The sequence below is a fragment of the Ostrea edulis genome, chromosome 5 (genome assembly GCF_947568905.1).
Source record: "Ostrea edulis chromosome 5, xbOstEdul1.1, whole genome shotgun sequence".
Taxonomy (NCBI): domain Eukaryota; kingdom Metazoa; phylum Mollusca; class Bivalvia; order Ostreida; family Ostreidae; genus Ostrea; species Ostrea edulis.
Window position 1 is genome coordinate 57519418 of NC_079168.1, and position 18740 is coordinate 57538157.

At 33.5% G+C, this 18740-nt stretch overlaps 2 protein-coding genes across 7 annotated transcripts; one reads left to right on the plus strand and one right to left on the minus strand.

The window, feature by feature from the left end:
• Window positions 1-230: 230 nt before the first annotated feature.
• On the minus strand, window positions 231-12248 carry LOC125649958 (spermatogenesis-associated protein 17-like). Of its 4 annotated transcripts, XM_056164923.1 has the most exons (12): window positions 12061-12248; window positions 11788-11877; window positions 9144-9225; window positions 8991-9041; window positions 8752-8855; window positions 8465-8620; window positions 4359-4509; window positions 3404-3552; window positions 2838-2967; window positions 2197-2215; window positions 1731-1781; window positions 520-652 (listed from the first exon to the last, which is right to left on the minus strand). In XM_056164923.1, exons 1-11 carry the CDS (start codon window positions 12126-12128, stop codon window positions 1744-1746), a joined length of 1038 nt encoding a protein of 345 aa, XP_056020898.1. In that variant the 5' UTR covers window positions 12129-12248; the 3' UTR covers window positions 520-652; window positions 1731-1743. The 4 variants fall into 4 exon arrangements, with proteins under 4 accessions (XP_048733796.1, XP_048733798.1, XP_048733797.1 ...); XM_048877839.2 differs by lacking the exon at window positions 2197-2215 and having other exon boundaries at window positions 231-652; XM_048877841.2 differs by lacking the exon at window positions 1731-1781 and having other exon boundaries at window positions 231-652.
• An 80-nt stretch (window positions 12249-12328) lies between these two features.
• Window positions 12329-17404, plus strand: LOC125649959 (uncharacterized protein C2orf73 homolog). Of its 3 annotated transcripts, none has more exons than XM_048877842.2 (5): window positions 12329-12464; window positions 12768-13207; window positions 13380-13418; window positions 14092-14207; window positions 16118-17404. In XM_048877842.2, exons 1-5 carry the CDS (start codon window positions 12409-12411, stop codon window positions 16370-16372), a joined length of 906 nt encoding a protein of 301 aa, XP_048733799.1. In that variant the 5' UTR covers window positions 12329-12408; the 3' UTR covers window positions 16373-17404. The 3 variants fall into 3 exon arrangements, with proteins under 3 accessions (XP_048733799.1, XP_056020900.1, XP_048733800.1); XM_056164925.1 differs by lacking the exon at window positions 16118-17404 and adding an exon at window positions 15899-16109; XM_048877843.2 differs by lacking the exon at window positions 13380-13418.
• The last annotated feature ends 1336 nt before the right edge of the window (window positions 17405-18740 follow it).

The following is an 18740-nucleotide window of genomic DNA, read 5'->3' on the forward strand; positions in this document are numbered from 1 at the left end:
GGGCAGAACTATTTTAACCATGTGAGTGTGGATACAGTATATGCAGCATATTTCTGAAAAGGACTTGTTTTCCTATAATGGATGTCTTGAAGTAAAAAGGGTATGCATGTTGTCCGAGAATACCAATTATTGACATACATGTACAATGGTGCATCTGCTTTAATTTGAGGCCTGTCAAAATGTTAATGGATTGGTAGGAAAAATATTAACACCACAGAAGAACTTGCAGATTCATTTCATACACATGATTTATTTACAATGCAGAAAATACATACCATATATGTACAATAACAGAAAAAAAATGTCATTTTCAGATAAATCACAGTAAACATATCAATCCATTATGTTGAAAGAATAACCCCCAAAACAATCAAGAAGACATTCTTCACATTCTTAAAACTGTTAATCAATTATAGGAATGGTGAAATGTCATTTTCTTATTAAATACATGTACAATATTCATACTTCAACTGTATTCTTTATGTCACTTTGGGATTTTTTCTTTAAATGAAAAACAAAATAATCTAACATTATTGCCACATGTATATTTGTTGGCAGATGGCAGTCTGGGTCATCAGAACACTTGACCTTGGGAATAGGTGTCATTCAGCTTTTCAAATATTGGGATCGGTGGTACCAATGTTTTGAAAGACTGCAAAACAAGATTGTATTGTTTAGTTTATCAGATCAGACAATGTTAGTTGGTATATTTCATGTTAAAACCTTATTTTTAGCATGCATATGTACAACTTTCAGAAGAGTTAAAAATTGCTTTAATAGACAGAACATCTACAGGAACCATTGCAAAGTACAGAATCTTTAACCAAAATAACATTTTAAAGTCATTGGAAAGGCAGATGAATTTATGATAGAATTTCATAGAAAAGCTTGATCAAACAAGACCAACTGTGCAACACATGGTAATGTTGCCTTTTCCCTATAAAGCTAACAGTGTTATTAAGAGAAATATATAATTATCCACAGCTTCATAGTTTCATTTAGAGCTACTGATCTTTCCAATGAGCTTTAAAATTTAAGAATAAACTTAAGCATCCGTCACCTCTTTTAAAATTCAAGCACACCAAATAAAAAGCACCCACCAAATCATCCAATTTTAAATACATTTGTTGACTTTCTTGGAGGGCAACAAGTGTTTTGTAGGACTAGAGGAACAAACGGTTGCCTGATCAGCCATTATGCCAATGGCAACTGTTTGGTCAGCGCATCAGACAAAACATGTTGTCCTGAAAATTTGCTATAAATATATTTTGTCATACCCTTCATTCTGATATATGAGAAAAACAATCTCAAGTTGCAAATCATTCATGCATGTGACTCTTTTTGCAAATGATGATATCAATAAATGCTAATTAGACAGCTCTGTTTATGAACTTGTTGCTGAAATGGGTGATTATTAACAAAACTATAATTAAAGATATAATCTCAGTCCAATATATTTGATATTGGACTAATCAGTCCAACAGCTTGGTAAAATGCAGTTATAATGCGATGCAAACAATTTTTTTTTTACTTTTCATTAACTTGTACATTTGATTGGTAAACTTTAAGGTATAACAAAACAGAAAGTCAGATGCTATTATTTTTGCTGTTATTCTAAGCTTCATTTGTCTTTTGCACACTATTTACAAAACCAATATTGACCATTAACTGCAAATCTATCAGAACCTACACCAATGTTTGCACTTCACATCATTTGATGTGGTTAGTACCTTCTCCCGCTGTTCAAGTCTTAAATTTGTTTGTATTATCCTTTCTCTCTCCTGCAAATTCAAGTCTTTGTTATAAAAATAATTATAATTAACTTTCTACATGATTAAACATGAAGGTGTTAAATTTACAGGGATGTAATCATTGACTGAGAACATGTACTTCAAATTTACTTCAGGTCTTAATTTGCACATTTACAATTTCATGCATTGTTAAATTGGACAGTAGGATTGAAAGCTATCAGCATGTTTAACGTCCTTAGCAATGGTGAGCTGCATGCGCACTGGATACAACAAAGCTTGATTTTTTATATTTCCAACTTTGATTTCAACTTGTCATAATGCATGTACTTGAAATCAAATAGATTACATCCCTGTGTTACAACTTGGCATCATGATCTCTGTAATTTGATTGGATCAGATGATGAGCTGTAACCATTGGTCTACCTGTTATGTCTACCACCTTTACCTGCATTTGTTTGGAACCACTTCAAGTAAACACATCTTATGTATAGTATTATAGAATTTATCACTCCATAATATCATGTTGACTAAAGCAGCAAAGTCGTTCTCTGACTGCATGTATTATGCATATGTTATTCGGTGTTTACAGCATTTAACGTTTCACAATCTTTGTAGATTTGGGTATACCCTTGTAATTTCTGTCAATTGCTTTTATTTTTTATCTATAGTACTTAGCAAAATATGAAAATAATATTTTCTAGTCTTACTTCCTAGCATTTGGGGTACTTCATTTCTCTCTTTATAATTATTTATATCTACTCATATCTTTCCTTTTCTGAATGTAAAGTGTGGGGTATGTCAATATCTGATTAATTCCTTACCGGATATTTAACAGTCATATGATGTACAACGTTTATGCAGGATTTAAGAGGTAAACTAATAAAAAATTCACAATATGTCTAGAATTTACAAAAAGCAATAAAGAGCCGGACACTAAATCATTAATCAAAGAATAGAATAGACGGCAAATAGAATGTTAATCTAGGGTGACTTAAATGTTTGACTCCAATGATTATATGTAGTGACCCTGATAGACCAATTGAGGAAGACAAGCTTATCAAAGTCAGTTTAGTGTTGCATAAATACCTGTGAAGTGATATGCCTATCTTGGAACTCCTCGCGAAAATATCTGAAGCCATAAGGAAGATGGCCGTAACTAGATCTTGTATGAAGCAAGGGATCATACTTCACATCCCGCCGACTGAATGGTTCAAAGCTGTAACAGAAGAATATCAAAATTTAAACTTAATGGCAAAGTTATGCATTCTCAACTAATGTCCTTGCAAAACCTCTAGAATCTGACATCTAATGATGAATGCTGTCACTGGTATGAACCTATGAGGAGTGTTATGTGTATCATGTAAAAAGAGGTGTTGAAATTTGAGGTGTGTGTGTGTGTGTGTAGATCTCATTTCTATATTATATGTGTGTATGCATGTTATTACTATATGTAAATCAGTTCTGTTAGACTGTAAAGCCAAAGCTATGTGACTAACAAAATAAAGTCATTAGGTAATTTATTAATATCTGTCTCAGTTCAAGAGCACAGCGTTTCAGATTACAGATCTTGTCCGACAGTTTATTGAGTTGTCGATCACTCCTGTCTTAGAAACATGATGCTGCATTTTAAAATTACATTGAATCTTACATACACGTTATCATTGAGCCTAGTGACCCATTCCTCGCTTTTCATCTTCTGCCGTGCCTCCTCCAGCGATGTGAACGAAGTAGCCACTCTGAGTGAAGGCTGGAATGCTTTGTATCTTTGACGCTGTACATCTGTGGGGTCACGGAATGGGCCCTGAAAACAGCAAGCTTATTATCAAGTACATTACTTAACAAAACAAACCCTGAAAGCAATTTAAATTTTGTCACTAAATTTTTAGTATTTTCACCGTATTTCTAGAAATCACAATCAGTTGATTATTATAATTTACCTTTCATATATAATTTCACAATTTTAGTTCCACATTGATTAGTAGTATCATACATGTAGTATTCTTTGTAAATCTAAAATACATCTTAATATATGGTACCCAGTATTTTTAAGCCCCCGTGACTGCAGTGCAGTTGCAAATTGCTTTACCGTTTCTCCATCCATCCCATAGAGGTAATTATAAACTCTTATAGTTTAAAAAATAATAATTTGTTTTTTAATTATGCAGGGTGTTTGTACATACTGCATATTGTAACAAATTTATTTGCTTCCACTATTTCACAGAAATTATTTTGAGTATTACATGGTCTAAATGTCCAGTCAATTCCTCCAATAGTTTTCGAGCTAAAATTTTTACAGTACATAAGTACACTTCCACAAGTAACTGGGTGTAAGACTTTGTCATTTGCTTGCTGTAAAATCAACATTTTCATTTTTTTTTTACCTTCTCTAAAGTTTGAGAAAAAGACTAGGTTTTAAAGACAATGAAAATTAAGTAAATTGTCCTACATAATGGAATCTAGGGGGAGTAAATATGTCTTTCAGACCACATTAAGTTGTTACTTCAATATCGCTGTTTAGTAAATTTATCATGTTTTCTTTAACTTTATTCAAGTCTACTATGGGGCATCAATTTTGTCTGGTTTAATCTGCTTAATTGTTTTTGGTACCTGAGGCTTGCTTGGTAAGGGAGGTAATGTTCTGGGTTTTTGCAGATCGTAACTCCTACATGTTGGATCAAACGGTTTATCTGTCTTCTTTTTCTTCTCGTGAATGAGTGGCTTCAAGGACCTGAGGAGATACTCAGTGTCTGTTGGATATCTGTTGAATAACAAAAGGACATATATTCATGTATAGATTTCATCAGATGTTGTGTATGACATGACTTGTAATTGTACATAAAAAGACATTGACATTTAGAGCTATTGGTATAAAGTAGTGTGAACCAGTGTGACTTTGTACTCAATACGAAGTTGCATTCGTTGAACCACCAAGTTTTCTTCCTCTTCAAAACCCTGTGTAATAATAGTGTTAAAACAATGTGGCAATATTGTTTTTTTTTAATTGTTTATCTCTTTGTCCTCCTGATGACACCACAAAAACCAAGGCCGCGAGTCACAGCAGGTGTGACACAATAAAGAAGCACCAAGTATAGGCCTAAATTTTGCCAGCCATGGTGACATCTCCATATGAGTGAAAAATTCTTGAGAGGGACGTTAAACAAAATACAATTTATCAATCTTTGTTTTATGTCCCGCCTTCAAGAATTTTTCATTCATATTGAGACATTAAGTACGTATCACAAATTTAGACCTATGCTTATTGCTCAGGGCCCTAGCAGTGAGGGTTCTTTAACATGCCAATGCCTGCTGTGACACAGGGCCTCTGTTTTGAATGTTATATCCAAAAGACCTGTTTTTTAAATGCCGAACATTTGGCAAAGGAGTAATCACTACCTATGTTTATGTCTTAGGTTTGATGTGGCCATGACATGAGCAGGGGGATGGCAAAAGCGAGGCTCAAACACATGACCTCCTCGTACAAAGCGAACGCTCTATACCAATGAGCTACCATGACCAATTTGCAGCAATATTGAAAAGAATCAACTTTAAATTCAGAATGCCTGTAATGATATTGAAAAAAATATGGATTATCTACTAGTCAGGGGTAGCCACAATAATAAAGTTTGATCTGTCATGATACTGAGGCCAAAAATAAAAATAGACTGTTTCATTTTAAAGGTTTATATTCTCTAAGAAACTTTTTTGATGAATGTTTTATAGCAATTATTATTAAATCTGTCTTGTCCAATGTTTAATGAAAACATCAATAAATAAGTCTGCGTTTTTATGACAATAATCAATTTTTTCGATACTGCAAAAAAAAAAAAAAAACCTACCTACCTACCCACCTTGAAAAATGTGGGTCGGAGTACATCAAACAAAAATATTTTTAATGATGGCCTGAGCAGACAATTCCAAATAGTCATTAGAGTCATGACCTTTGACATGACTAGAAAATCAATAGGAGTTATCTACTCTTTAGGGGTTACCAGTATAGCAAGTTTAATGTTTGTCAAGCAAATGATTCACAAAATATTCTCAGGACAATATTTTCTTATGTTCAGAGTAGTTTTAATTATCCTTGATCCTGTGACCTCAAAATCCATAGGGGTCATCTACTCTTTAGGATGTACCAGCTAGTGTATCTGTCAAGTAAATCATGGTTATCATGGTATTGAGCTGACAATATCTTCAGAGTAGTTTAACTCTTGACCTTTGGACCTCAAAATCAAAAGGGGTCATCTTACTCCTTAGGTAGAACCAGTGTACCAAGATTTATGTTTGTCAAGCAAAGGGTTCTCAAGATATTAAGCAGGAAATATCTTACAATGTCCAGTTTGACTTTTGACCTCAAAATCAAAAGAGTCATCTATATGTACTTTTTAGGGGGACGCAGTGTACCAAGTTTGATGTCTGTCAAGCAAAGGGTTCTCAAGATATGGAGCAGACAATATCGTGTCTAGATTGACCCTTGATCTTGTGACCTCAAAATCAATGGGGGATATCTACTCTTTAAGTTTGATGTCTGTCAAACAAAGGGTTCTCAAGATAAAGACTCCGGACAATCCATGTCCAGAGTAGATTGGCCATTGACCTTAAAATCAATAAGGGTAATCTACTCTTTAGGGGAAACCAGGGTTGCAATCAAGATTGTAGCAGCTAGCTTAGCTGCTAAGCTAGATATCTAGGTCTATTGAATGCACTGCATAAATTAACACTTAATTGTTATCCCTATGTAGGGCTAACCTAGATGTTCGTTCAATTTCAATTTCATAACCTTATCTAGCACTAGTGACTACATATATATAGCCGCTATGATATTGAGCACAGCCCTGTATAACAAATTTGATATGTATCAAGTAAAGGGTTCTTAAGATATTGAATAGACAGCACCTGGTATACTGACTGACCAACAGACAGTTGCAATTCAATATGCCCCCTCTTTTAAGGGGGACATAAAAATGGTGCAAGATTGCTCAAAACACCAATATTTATTATGCTATGAAGAAACATGTTTAATACCACTGGTATCAATGGCAGATTTAGGGGTTGGGGTATGGAAGTTGCAAATTTGTAACAAAAATGGTGGTTTCTTCTTTTTTGGCCATTTGTGTGTGTGAGGAATACATACTACTGAATACAGCAGCAAATCAACTACGAGGGTCATTCAAAAAATATGTAGAATTTTGCCATAACCCTTTCTCTGCATGTCATATTACATCCAAAATTGGTAGACATAGTCAGACAATAATCTTGATTTTAATCATATTGAAGAAAATGCAGATATGATATATCAGAAAATATTTCAAAAATTAAAACCGGAAAAAGAGTTCACGGCGGATGGTAAAATTTTGTTTTTTACAAAAAATGCATCATATGATATTAATTGTCAAATCTCTCAAAAATGGCACTAAAACAAAATAAAATTTATACATTCTAGTAGAGAATTATTACGTCATTTTGTCAAAGTTTTGACATAATATGTTAAGACATAATGGAAATAGATTACATAAGGCAGATAGTTCTCTTTTGTAAAATTAACAAAAATGAAGTTGCAGGAAATCACAGAGCAGCATATGGCCATAAAATTTTATGTTGTACTCCGGAAAATATCCAATACAAAGTGTTAAAATCCTAAAAGAAGCAGATAATATGTAAAAAGTGTGTTGTGCTAAAGTGTATTAATGACATAGATGATTTTCTTGTGGTAGAGACTCTATATTGGTTATTGGATGACAAACGTCCTGGTAGGAAATGAATCATTCGTGAAGAACTTGTCAAAAGAAAAAGTAACCTTATGAAAATTGATGGCCGTGTCGCTGTCACGGAATTATTAAATATCTTATATGTTAACTCCGGCACTGTCTTCACTATTCTTACTGAATATTTGGAAATGAGAAGAGCTGCAGCCCGCTAGATGCCTAGACAATAAAGCTAGAAGGCGCCACAGGCTGTGTGTGAAATGTAGAGGATATTTTCAGAAACTGTGAAACGCTACGCTGTGACAAAATTATACATCATGGATACTATTTGACCAAATAAAATGAAACATCCCAGGTTGATAAAAATAAATGATCTCAAATCCCATATTAATGTGTTGAATTTTATTTTTAACAAGATGTGTTTGCGAAACACAAATGCCCCCGATAATGGCCAATTCCGAAGATGGCCAAGGTCACAAAGGCAAATATCTTGGTACCAGTAGAAAGATCTTGTCAAAAGAAATGCTCATGTACATTATGAAAGCTCTAATATTTACCATTTAGAAGTTATGATCAATGTAAAAAAAAAAAATTAAAGTAGGTCAAATGTCAAGGTCAAAAGGTTCAATACCAATGGAAAGGTCTTGTCACAAGGAATACTCATGTGAAATATCAAAGCTCTATCATTTACTGATCAAAAGTTATTAGCAAGGTTAAAGTTTCAGAATGACAGAATTTACAGAATGACAAACAGGACAAAAACAATATGCCCCCCGATCTTCGATCTCGGGGGCATAAAAATCATATACAAGAGAGACATTGTCTACATATTTTTTTTAATGACCCTCATAATATTCATTCATGACTACTTTAATTCTTCAATCATCCATAGGTTACAGTCAACTAAGAATGGAGAATTGTAAATTTCTGGTATAGTCTCTGTAATGAAACTTCATATTGAAACTTACCATAACAATATTTAGTACTGAAATATTTAGTTCTGACACTTACGGTAAGAATGGAGAGTTGAAGACCCCCGGGATGACTTCAGTACTAATCAGATAGTGATTCTTCCTCGCTAGGTGCTCCCTTCTCTTCTTCTCTTCTTTCTCTTCTATCCTTCTTTGTTCTTGTTCCTGCATTTCTGAGTACTCTTCCAATTCACTCCTATAAATAAGTTTTGAATTACTTCAATATACATAGTCATATCTTACAGATGATAATATATTAACTAAATACATATACATGTATTTTCAATTTCATTAAAACTAATAGTATTCACTCAATGAAAATAATACCTGACAATTTCGTTTTTGATTTGAAGTGCTTCCAAGTATCGTTTTCGACTGTAGTAATTAAATACATATTTTCTGACATAGTATCCTCTCCACATTTTTTGTATCTGAAAAATAAATTATGATATGCCAAATTGACAATCATAATCTGGATCAAGTATATACTTTGAAAAATTCAGTGTCTTTGTATAAAATTCATAATACAAGAGCTAATTTATAGTCACTGTACTATCTTGACTTACATAAGTTGCCTTTCTGTTGAAGTAGTTTATTTTCATAATCAGGACACTATTCTGCAAAAGAAGAGAGAATTGGAGAGTGTAAACTTTATACCTGCATTAATAAAATACCTACAATTAGACTAATTATTGATGTGTGAAGAAATGTTTACTAACTCTGATAAGAATCCGTGTTAATCCTCGTCCAAGGTAACCTCTCCATTGCTTCTGGATGATTGTAGCACATTTATTTAGGTGTCTGTTGAAGGAAAATGAATCAAATAAATTACAGTTATCGACAATGACTTATCTTTCTTATATCATTTACACAAGATTTTAAGATTCCCAATTCAGATTGGAAAATTTTACTGAATGTATGCTCCGAATTGTATAATCTAAGCATTCAGAAAAATGTATAGATCTTCCATCGCTATATAGTAATGAACAATTGGGAAAATATGTGTGACTTTCTGTTACAAGCTAGAGCTCTGCAAGACAGCGCATGCCCATTGCAATTTAGGCTTTTTCTATTAATTTAAGTCCCATAGTGACCTTGACCTTAAACCTTTTGACCCCAAAATCAATAGGGTTTTTTCCTCCCTTGTTGACAAAGCTATGTGATTTTAGTATCAAATTAATCCAGCAAAGAGTGTCTACAAGCTTTAAATTTTCTATTAAGTCCCCAAGTGACCTTAACCTTGTGATTCCAAAATAAATAGGGTTCTTCCTCTCTTGATAACAGTCAAAAGAATTAAACCACTTCTATGGTTTTAACCTAGTCATGATTAATTCAAGCACAATAGAAACACTATCTATTGATTCTGATTACTGTACCACCTAAATTTATGAGAGGGACATTAAACAAGTATTCAATCAATCAATCAATCAACTGTAGCACCATCACTCATTTCAATATATGGTGTTATAATGTTATTAGAAAGTCAGCGATATTGATGATTTTAAAAGCACAGGAATGTCATTGTCTTGTATATGTAGATGTAATGATTTTACAAGCCCAATCCCAATTTTACTAGTGTTGGTCTTTGGGCCAATGACTAATTTTGAAGATGGTGATAACAATTAATAAATTAAAGTCATATGTGAAATATTAAATCAATTAAGGAAAAAATGCAGCCTCTACATGCTCAGCATTACACACTCACATTTAAACGACTTGCGAGGGGATAAAAATGAGTTAAGTCAATCATGCATGTCATATAATTATTTTATTCCAAATACGTTCACTGAAATTGAGAGTGTCTTCATTGATCGACACTTCTTATAGTGAATGCAGCAAGCCAGTGCGAAGCGCTGGCTCGTACTGCGAGCTCTAATGACTAAAGTGCTGGAAATAATCCGAGCTAAATCTAAACCTTTAACAAGAAAAATTTTTGGACGCCAATCCCAGAAGTCCCTTGTCAAAAATGGCTGAGATCTCGCAAAGTCACGTCTTGGATTATGATTGTGAACTTACGTGGATTATCATCCCAATCTTGTGGTCTCCTAGGTCGAAAATTCAATGCACCATTCAGCGTAATGTTTAATGAAGTGCAATGTTTATGAAAGGCAGGCTAAGATGATGTGTGACATCATGTCTATATACTTTGGTGTACGTCATAATAAGACTGAAAGTGGCGAATCTAAATACGTACTTGTTATTAGTCATACTACCGGGACAATATTGAATATACGTAAACATTAGGCATACGTAATATGGCATCAAATACAAATTGTGTATAATCGACTGCAAACCACAAATTTGATTAAAATACTAAATTCTCAATAGGAATTTATTATTCTAACAAGAAAAAAGGGAGACTAACTTAAATTGTTAGAATATGTGAGGGAGCACAGGTACTGAATGAGTGCTATTTAAAAAAATACAAAAAATCGATGGAATTCGGTCAGATTAAAAAATTTTAATCTCGTTTTTTTTTGTTGATTTTTTTGTTGTTGTTGGTTTTTTTCTTTGCGACTAAAAATAATAAGTGCAATTTTATTCAATAATTATATGTGAATGCTGAAATATTTCATCATTGTGTTACAACTAGAATTATGTACAATATCATAGATATTGTTCTAATTTTCTCTTTTGGAACATACATTGCTACAAGGGGATTATCATATGAATTTCATTTTTAAAAAATTAGATATGTGCGCAAGGTGGTGGTGGTGGTGGTGGTGGTGGGGGGGGGGGGGGGGGGGGGGGGGGGTGTCCACGCATTTACATGCCCGATGGTTGAATTTATCGATTTATTTTTAAATTATCATTATATTGAAATGCGTTTTATGTTCAAAGGCAGTGCTGTTTAAACACAGTTTTACAAAGTTGAAAGGTTTGGGCATTTTTATCATACAATTAGTAACTTGAAAAGATTTAGTGTAGAAAAAAGGAAAGTAGAGGCAGTCGACTGCTGAGAGCATTTATTTCAGAACAAGTCGTGCATTAATTAAGCAAGTCACAGAGAAGGCAGCAGAAATAAAATGTATATATAGCATAAAAATATTTCAATCACATTCATGTATACGTGTTTTAATGATTTTTGATATAAAACCCTGGGACAAAATTCATGTAATGAGTATTTGGCAAATAGATATTGTTTAAATTGAACCTGATCAAAGCATGGACATTACAAAATATGTACATACATGAAGCTGCGCTCGCTTAAACGGTAGCACCGTCAACATATTAATGTTGATTTTTAGCTATTTTTAGTATCCTAACTGAGCTATTTGCATTTCCCATTCAAAAAGGTTTGGGACATCGAATGTTATCATTCTACTTAGAATTCTTATAGTTAAGGTAAGTACATTACTATACCCAATGTAAGCCCTTGTTCGTTCTCCTCGATACCATGCCTGTATTTTCACAGTTGACAAATATTCACGTTGTCTAACTTCTTCCGCTTCACTGTAATAATGATTATTGAGAAAGTGTACATAACAAAATACAGATAGAGTACATACTCATGAACATGTAGGCCAGAACTTTACATGTGTTGGTTTCGTGAGCAAAACAAAAACGGGATACACTAACTGTACTTATCATTTAACTTCTACCTTATTCGACATAAAACAATATCAGACAGCTTACTTTTTCCGGCGATAAACTTCCTCGACGATGGGGTCAGTTTGTTCCAGCAACCTGACCATCGCCGCCATGTTGTTACTTTGTTGTCAGGTGTGACGTCATATTGCAGCTAGCTTTACACACTTTAATATCTAACATTATTTCTAAAAGATTTAAACATATTTTATCTGAAACTCTTTTTTAAAATATCCTGAAATACAGATGACAAATATTTTGCTCTGAGGTGAACTTTGCGAAACTACGGAAGTAGCCGTCTCTAAGGAGATGTTTGTTTTACAACAATATGGCGGCAAAAGACGGCGGAAATTAATGATTTATTCATAGCGAATGTTTTTATATAGATAATTCACCATGACCTTGTATATGCCACCGTTGCAGCGAAAGAAAAGAGTGCCTAATCGATATAAGTATGTCCATTTGCTGAATTATTTATAAAATCTTGGCGGGCTCAAATTTATCTCTTTGATGATAAAGAGCTGATAACAGGCAAAGTTAAAGTCCAGTACCATACAAAAGATGAATAGATGATATTTGATCACCGAATAGAAAAATAAGATAGCATTCTATATAACGTAAACAATATACTTTACTGTGAAATCATTGATATTTGCTTATACAGTACCGGTACTATAGAGTCTACTCTATATATATAGTTGTCAAGCGATTCAACTGTCTGCTGTAATGTAATTTTCATTTTGTATTTCTTTTAGTCCAGACTCTTTTCGTGTCATTAGTAATGATGCTGAGACAACTCATGAGAGATTTTCAGGAATTCATGACTACCGCCCGCCATCACCGGAGAGGTTTAAAAAGGGGATATCTCTGCCAAATATATACAACAGGAACACTCAAGTATTACCCAAAACTGTACCAGATTTTAGGGCCAATAATCCTCACCCTCGAAGTTGTGGGTTCTTGAGGCATGATGTCAGACTACTTAATGAACCAATTTGTAGTGTGTACACTTCACAAACACATGATGAACAAGATATGTGGTGGCCCTCAAGGACCTCAGATGAACCCTTGCAAGTTCCAGAAAAGACCAAGGATACTATATACCGTGGTGACTATATGAAAGAGCACAATGAGCAGTTGCACAGGGCAACCAGACATGAATCTAACACCAACAGGGAACCGGCACTTGGCCCAGGTAGACACTTATATTAATGTGAACCTGAAAGGGTACTAGCAAAGCATTTCTAGGTCATCTAGCTTGTATCACTCATTGAAATGAATCTTACCTTTTTCAGCAAGAAATCAGGATGTTTAAGAATGAATTAAATAACTGTATCATTTCCTAATTCTTATTGTGTTATGTTAAGATATATTGAAAAGACTGGCTAGCTATGAAGTGCAGAAAGGTGAGTGAATAATTCCATCAGAGACTGGTTTAACATTAACATAGGAGTGAAATTAATGACTAGATGTATTGCTAATTACTTTGAAAAGTATAAAAGCAGGTAGAATGAGCGTTAAATCAGTCTTATTTAATGCATGTTTTTTTTGCCAGGTGGTTCATTGGATATATCTATATATCATAATGTGTGAGCTTTTACATTGAAACAGCTTTGTGTTTTGATGTTTTGAATGACATTGTATTGCGTTGTGATTGCATGGTGGATGCGTCAGTTTATGAAAATATGCATATATTACAAACATAAATTAAAGATTCACTGCATTGATGTTAAAATTGTTATAAGTGTTGTGACGTAAGTGTACTATATTAAAAAGTAGAATGCTTATTAAGTCAATAACTTCTGCAATATTAGCTAAGAATAACACTTTAGTGAAACTTAAGATATCTTACTTGAATTATAAGAGAGAAAAAATATCGAATTGTAAATCAATTACATACATTTGAAAATCAGTTGATTTGAATTTTTTTAAAATTCTAATTCATATGTAAAGTACAATGTTAGCTGCAGATCTGTTACAGCTCTCTGGAAAAGTATTGGGAGAAACCACATTGCTACAGGTCTGCCAGCCAGTACTGTAAATTTTTATGGTTTAATACTTAAAAGTTTACATTTGCAGTTCCTGTGAATTTCTTGACCAAACGGGATGGTGCCCAGCGAATTTTTCAGGAGAAGAAATCATATGAGCATGATTACAATTCAAGAAAAGACCTTAACTATCCAATAAGGGGAAAGGTACATGTAATATAGTCAAAATTCCAGATCTATTTCAAATATTAGCATTAGTATAAATCATTTTAATGGTGTATATTACATGTAATGCTTGTTATTACTGTATAATGCAATTAAAAACAAGAGGCTCGTGGGCCTTAACGGTCACCTGAGTATGCACATTTTTATTCTTTAGAAATCAATCTGTTATCTGTCTTCTTTTTATACTTTTCCATTTTTATACTTTGTACAAGTAGATGATACCTGTAGATTTATTGGTTTAACTATCGTATGCAATTGATAATTTAGAATACTTAAATGGGTGATTAAGTTTTATCACATCAAAGGGAAATGTGATTTTTTATTTGAGTTCTAAAAGGGCTAATGGGTTTTTAGTTTTCAAAGAGGGCTCATTGCTTATTATGGGTAATCATGCAAATAATTTGCCTGCTTGATGTTCAAAACTAAAAAATTTTATGCTCCCTAAAAATTTTTGGGGAGGATATAATTTAGTTGTTGTCATGTCTGTCCATCCTTCCAGGCTCATATTTCCTAAACTTTCTTCAGAAATTGATATATCACAAATGTTCCTTAAGACAAGGACTTGTGGACCAAGGTCTCTCAAGGTCATTTTGGAAAGGTCAAGTTACTCAGAACATATAAAATTCTTTCTATCAACTGTACAGTTTTTATGCCCCCGAGATCGAAGATCAGGGGGCATATTGTTTTTGTCCTGTCTGTTATTCTGTCATTTTGTAATTCTGTCATTCTGTCTGAAACTTTAACCTTGCTAATAACTTTTGAACAGTAAGTGATAGAGCTTTGATATTTCACATGAGTATTCCTTGTGACAAGACCTTTCCGTGGGTACCAACATTTTTGACCCCGTAACCTTGACCTTGGAGTTTGACCTACTTTTTGAAAACTTTAACCTTGCTAATAACTTTTGAACAGTAAGAGATAAAGCTTTGATATTTCACATGAGTATTCCTTGTGACAAGACCTTTCCGTGGGTACCAACATTTTTAACCCCGTGACCTTGACCTTGGAGTTTGACCTACTTTTTGAAAACTTTAACCTTGCTAAATACTGACCAAGGGGCCATGAATTTCAGTTTTGGAAAAGGGCTTCATGGACATCATAACCATGCATTTAGTTTTTCTCACACATCTGAAAGTAGAGAAGAAGATCTTCTAAGATTTAATAATTCCTTACTATATGGCCAAATTGGCCCCACCCTAGAGACTGAAAACCTGACCAAGGAGCCATGAATTTCACAATTTGGTAAAGAGCTTCAAGGACATCACAACCATGCATTTGGTTTAAAATTTTCTCCCACATGTGTGGGAGTAGAGGTTTTTGAAAATTTGGCAGTTCACACCAAAAAATGTAAAATTGTTAACGGTCAACACACATATGCACAATAACAGACGAAAACCAACAGCAATAAGTCACCTAATTGGCTCTAGTGATCTAAAAAAAAATATGAAAGATAATCTCACATTCAGTGTTTTTGAAAAAATTCATTGAATGTGAAAGCTTTAATATTACAGAGACTTGGGAGTTTTGTATGGAATGAAATGACTGTGAAAGCTTTACTATTATAGAGACTTGGGATTTTTATATGGGATGAAATGACTGTGAAAGCTTTAATTTTACAGAGACTTGGGAGTTTTGTATGGGATAAAATGACTGTGAAAGCTTTAATTTTACAGAGACTTGGGAGTTTTGTATGGGATGAAATGACTGTGAAAGCTTTAATTTTACAGAGACTTGGGAGTTTTGTATGGGATGAAATGACTATGAAAGCTTTAATATTACATTAGAGACTTGGGAGTTTTGTATGGGATGAAATGACTTTGAAAACTTTAATATTACAGAGACATGGGAGTTTTGTATGGGATGAAATGACTTTGAAAGCTTTAATATTACAGAGACTTGGGAGTTTTGTATGGGATGAAATGAGCCCAGAGTTAGCTAAGCGCTTTGTGGACCAGCACACAAATTTGTTGGAGGCCAAGGAAAAATTTGAAGCCAATTGTCAATCTCAGAAGTCCAATCCTACCACACCGATGTCTCCCCCTCACCAGCCAACACCACCTGGTAACCAACAGAATGTCCAGGACCCTAGTTCTAATAGTAACCTTAAAACTGTCACTTTCCAGGAGGTGCCAAACTCCAGTCAATGAAACTGAATTTTAATGAAATGTAAGAGGATAATCATTTCACATATTAACCAGAAAAACCTCTAGTGATATATTATAAGACCATGCAATTAAACAGAACTTCACTCATTACCAGTATATGGACTGGATACTTTTTCACATTTTAAGACTTGATGAGAAATAACACATTGTCACTATTTTCAAAACAGGAGTGCGCCATAGTGGTGAAAATAAAATCAGGAAAGTTTTCAACATATTTGGTTATAGGCTCTGAGTGGATCAAGACATCGGACTCTATATAGGCAATCTGTAGATTGCAGGTCGAAGTTCCACAGAATTAAAAAAAAAATTCTCAAGGATTTTACTCTAAAATTGCATTTATTTTCATTATTAGACAAAATTATTAAATTTCCAACACCACCACTCTATTGATTAACACAATTATATCAGATTTCATTTATGACAATTTTGATTGGTGTGTTGTATCTCCTTAATTAATACAGGGTTCAATCATGATGTCGTATCCAATGTGGGCAATAATCTCCTGGTATTATGAGACACAGGGTGTTATAGTGTTTATAAAGTTTTATTTTTTCTGCAGTTATATACAGTGCATCATGCAACTTTGTAATCAGTCAGAAATTATAACAAATGAAGAAGAAAAAACCCACTCAGATTTACATTACAACTGCTTTGTAACAGTATTTTAAAATTAGTTTTTGAATTGTTATGCCTCTGAATTTGATGCATTAAAAAGCCATCAATATGGTTAGTATGAAATGCAGTCTTTGTTGAAGTATTTTTATACTTGTTAGTGTGAATGCCGAGTTGTTTTGATATGGACTATCTGCTGTTGTCTTCTTGTTTTTTTATTATTATTAAATAGTCTATATACATACTTTAACCTGTTAACAGTATTCTCCTAGTATTCATTTTGGAATCAAATTTTCATGCCTTTATAGTTCATTGACAGATTTCATATGCTTTATTTTATATGTGTTTCAAGAGAGTTATATTGTACGTATGCTTTATCAATAAATTATTTACAAATTTTAATATTCTGTTTATTCAGTTTTAATTCTAACTAGGAAGAATTGTTTTAGCACACCAAAACTGATGTCTCCCCTTCCATTTTCCATAGTTTTTATGGAACATTTTTTAGGGATCATGTTTAAAGTGGAAAATTAAGAGTTGCGGTACAAAACTGTAATGCGCCTATCTGTTCTTCATCCAAGGAGCAGTGTTGTGAACATATGATAATAAATTAAACTTACCAACATACCAAATATTAAAGGCCTATATGTCAAAAGACAAAAAACGGTTTGGTCCTGAAAACAGTCAAGGTCAAAGGTCATCAAAAATGGCATGTGACACACTGTTTTATCTTGATATACCAAATATCAAAGGCCTTGCCCCAAAAATGCATTTGACCTTTACATAAAAGGTCAAGGGTAATAAAAAATGGCACGCAACACACTGTCTTATCGTTGGTATACCAACATACCAAACATCAAAGGCTGACCCCAAAAATTCTATTATTTGACCTTTATATAAAAGGTCATAGGTAATCAAAAATAAACACACAACACAATTACGTCTTATAATGGTACACCAAATATCAAATGCCTAGCCCAAAAAATTAATTATTTGACCTTTATATAATAGGTCAAGGTCAAAGATAATCAAAAATGGCATGTGACAGTCTTGTCATGGTATACACACTATATATCAAAGGCCCTATGTCAAAAGACAAAAGTTATGGTGCAAAGAATAAAAATGTCCAAAAATTTCCATTATTTTACCTTTACATCAAAGGTCATGAAAAAGGCACATAACACACTGTCTTATCAAGGTATACCAACATACCAAATATCAAAGGCCTATGTTAAAAGACAAAAAAGTTATGCCCCGGACAAACTTTGTATGAGAAGCGGAAGAAGAATTCACACTAAAACAATATGTCGATCTCCCTTCTGGGAAGGGGAGACATAATCACATGTAGATACTGCATGCATTGGTATGTAATTTAAATATAAAAATTGGGGATCATTATGACAATTCCTTCTGTATGTCAGCTTCTAATGTCTCACCGTTACTCAGTTGTAGCCCAAAATATATTTCAGTTTTCTTAGTAGTTTTAAAATACAGTATGTTCTTGAAATCAAAGTTAATTTTAAATTAGAAAAAATCCTCATCAGCATTTTGGTGGCGAATGAATATTATATGGTTATTGGACTTACATTGGTGAATATTGGCATGAGTTGGCTGTAAAAATGCACGAGTTTGCGAAGCCATAGGCCATTTTGTTATACACTTTCTTTCTTTTTAGGCTGTTTTTTTCTAAATGTACATGGTTTGTTGACTTTGAACTTCCAACAGGACAGTGTGATTG

Coding starts and splice junctions, on each gene's coding strand:
- LOC125649958 (XM_048877839.2), bottom strand. CDS start 12,128: ATGGCGGCGATGGTCAGGTTGCTGGAACAAACTGACCCCATCGTCGAG. Junction 8,856..8,990: donor TCAACAGAAAGGCAACTTAT/GTAAGTCAAGAT, acceptor TTTATTTTTCAG/ATACAAAAAATGTGGAGAGG. Junction 8,621..8,751: donor ATCAAAAACGAAATTGTCAG/GTATTATTTTCA, acceptor ACTTATTTATAG/GAGTGAATTGGAAGAGTACT.
- LOC125649959 (XM_048877842.2), top strand. CDS start 12,409: ATGACCTTGTATATGCCACCGTTGCAGCGAAAGAAAAGAGTGCCTAAT. Junction 13,419..14,091: donor TAGCTATGAAGTGCAGAAAG/GTGAGTGAATAA, acceptor TTACATTTGCAG/TTCCTGTGAATTTCTTGACC. Junction 14,208..16,117: donor ACTATCCAATAAGGGGAAAG/GTACATGTAATA, acceptor TTAATATTACAG/AGACTTGGGAGTTTTGTATG.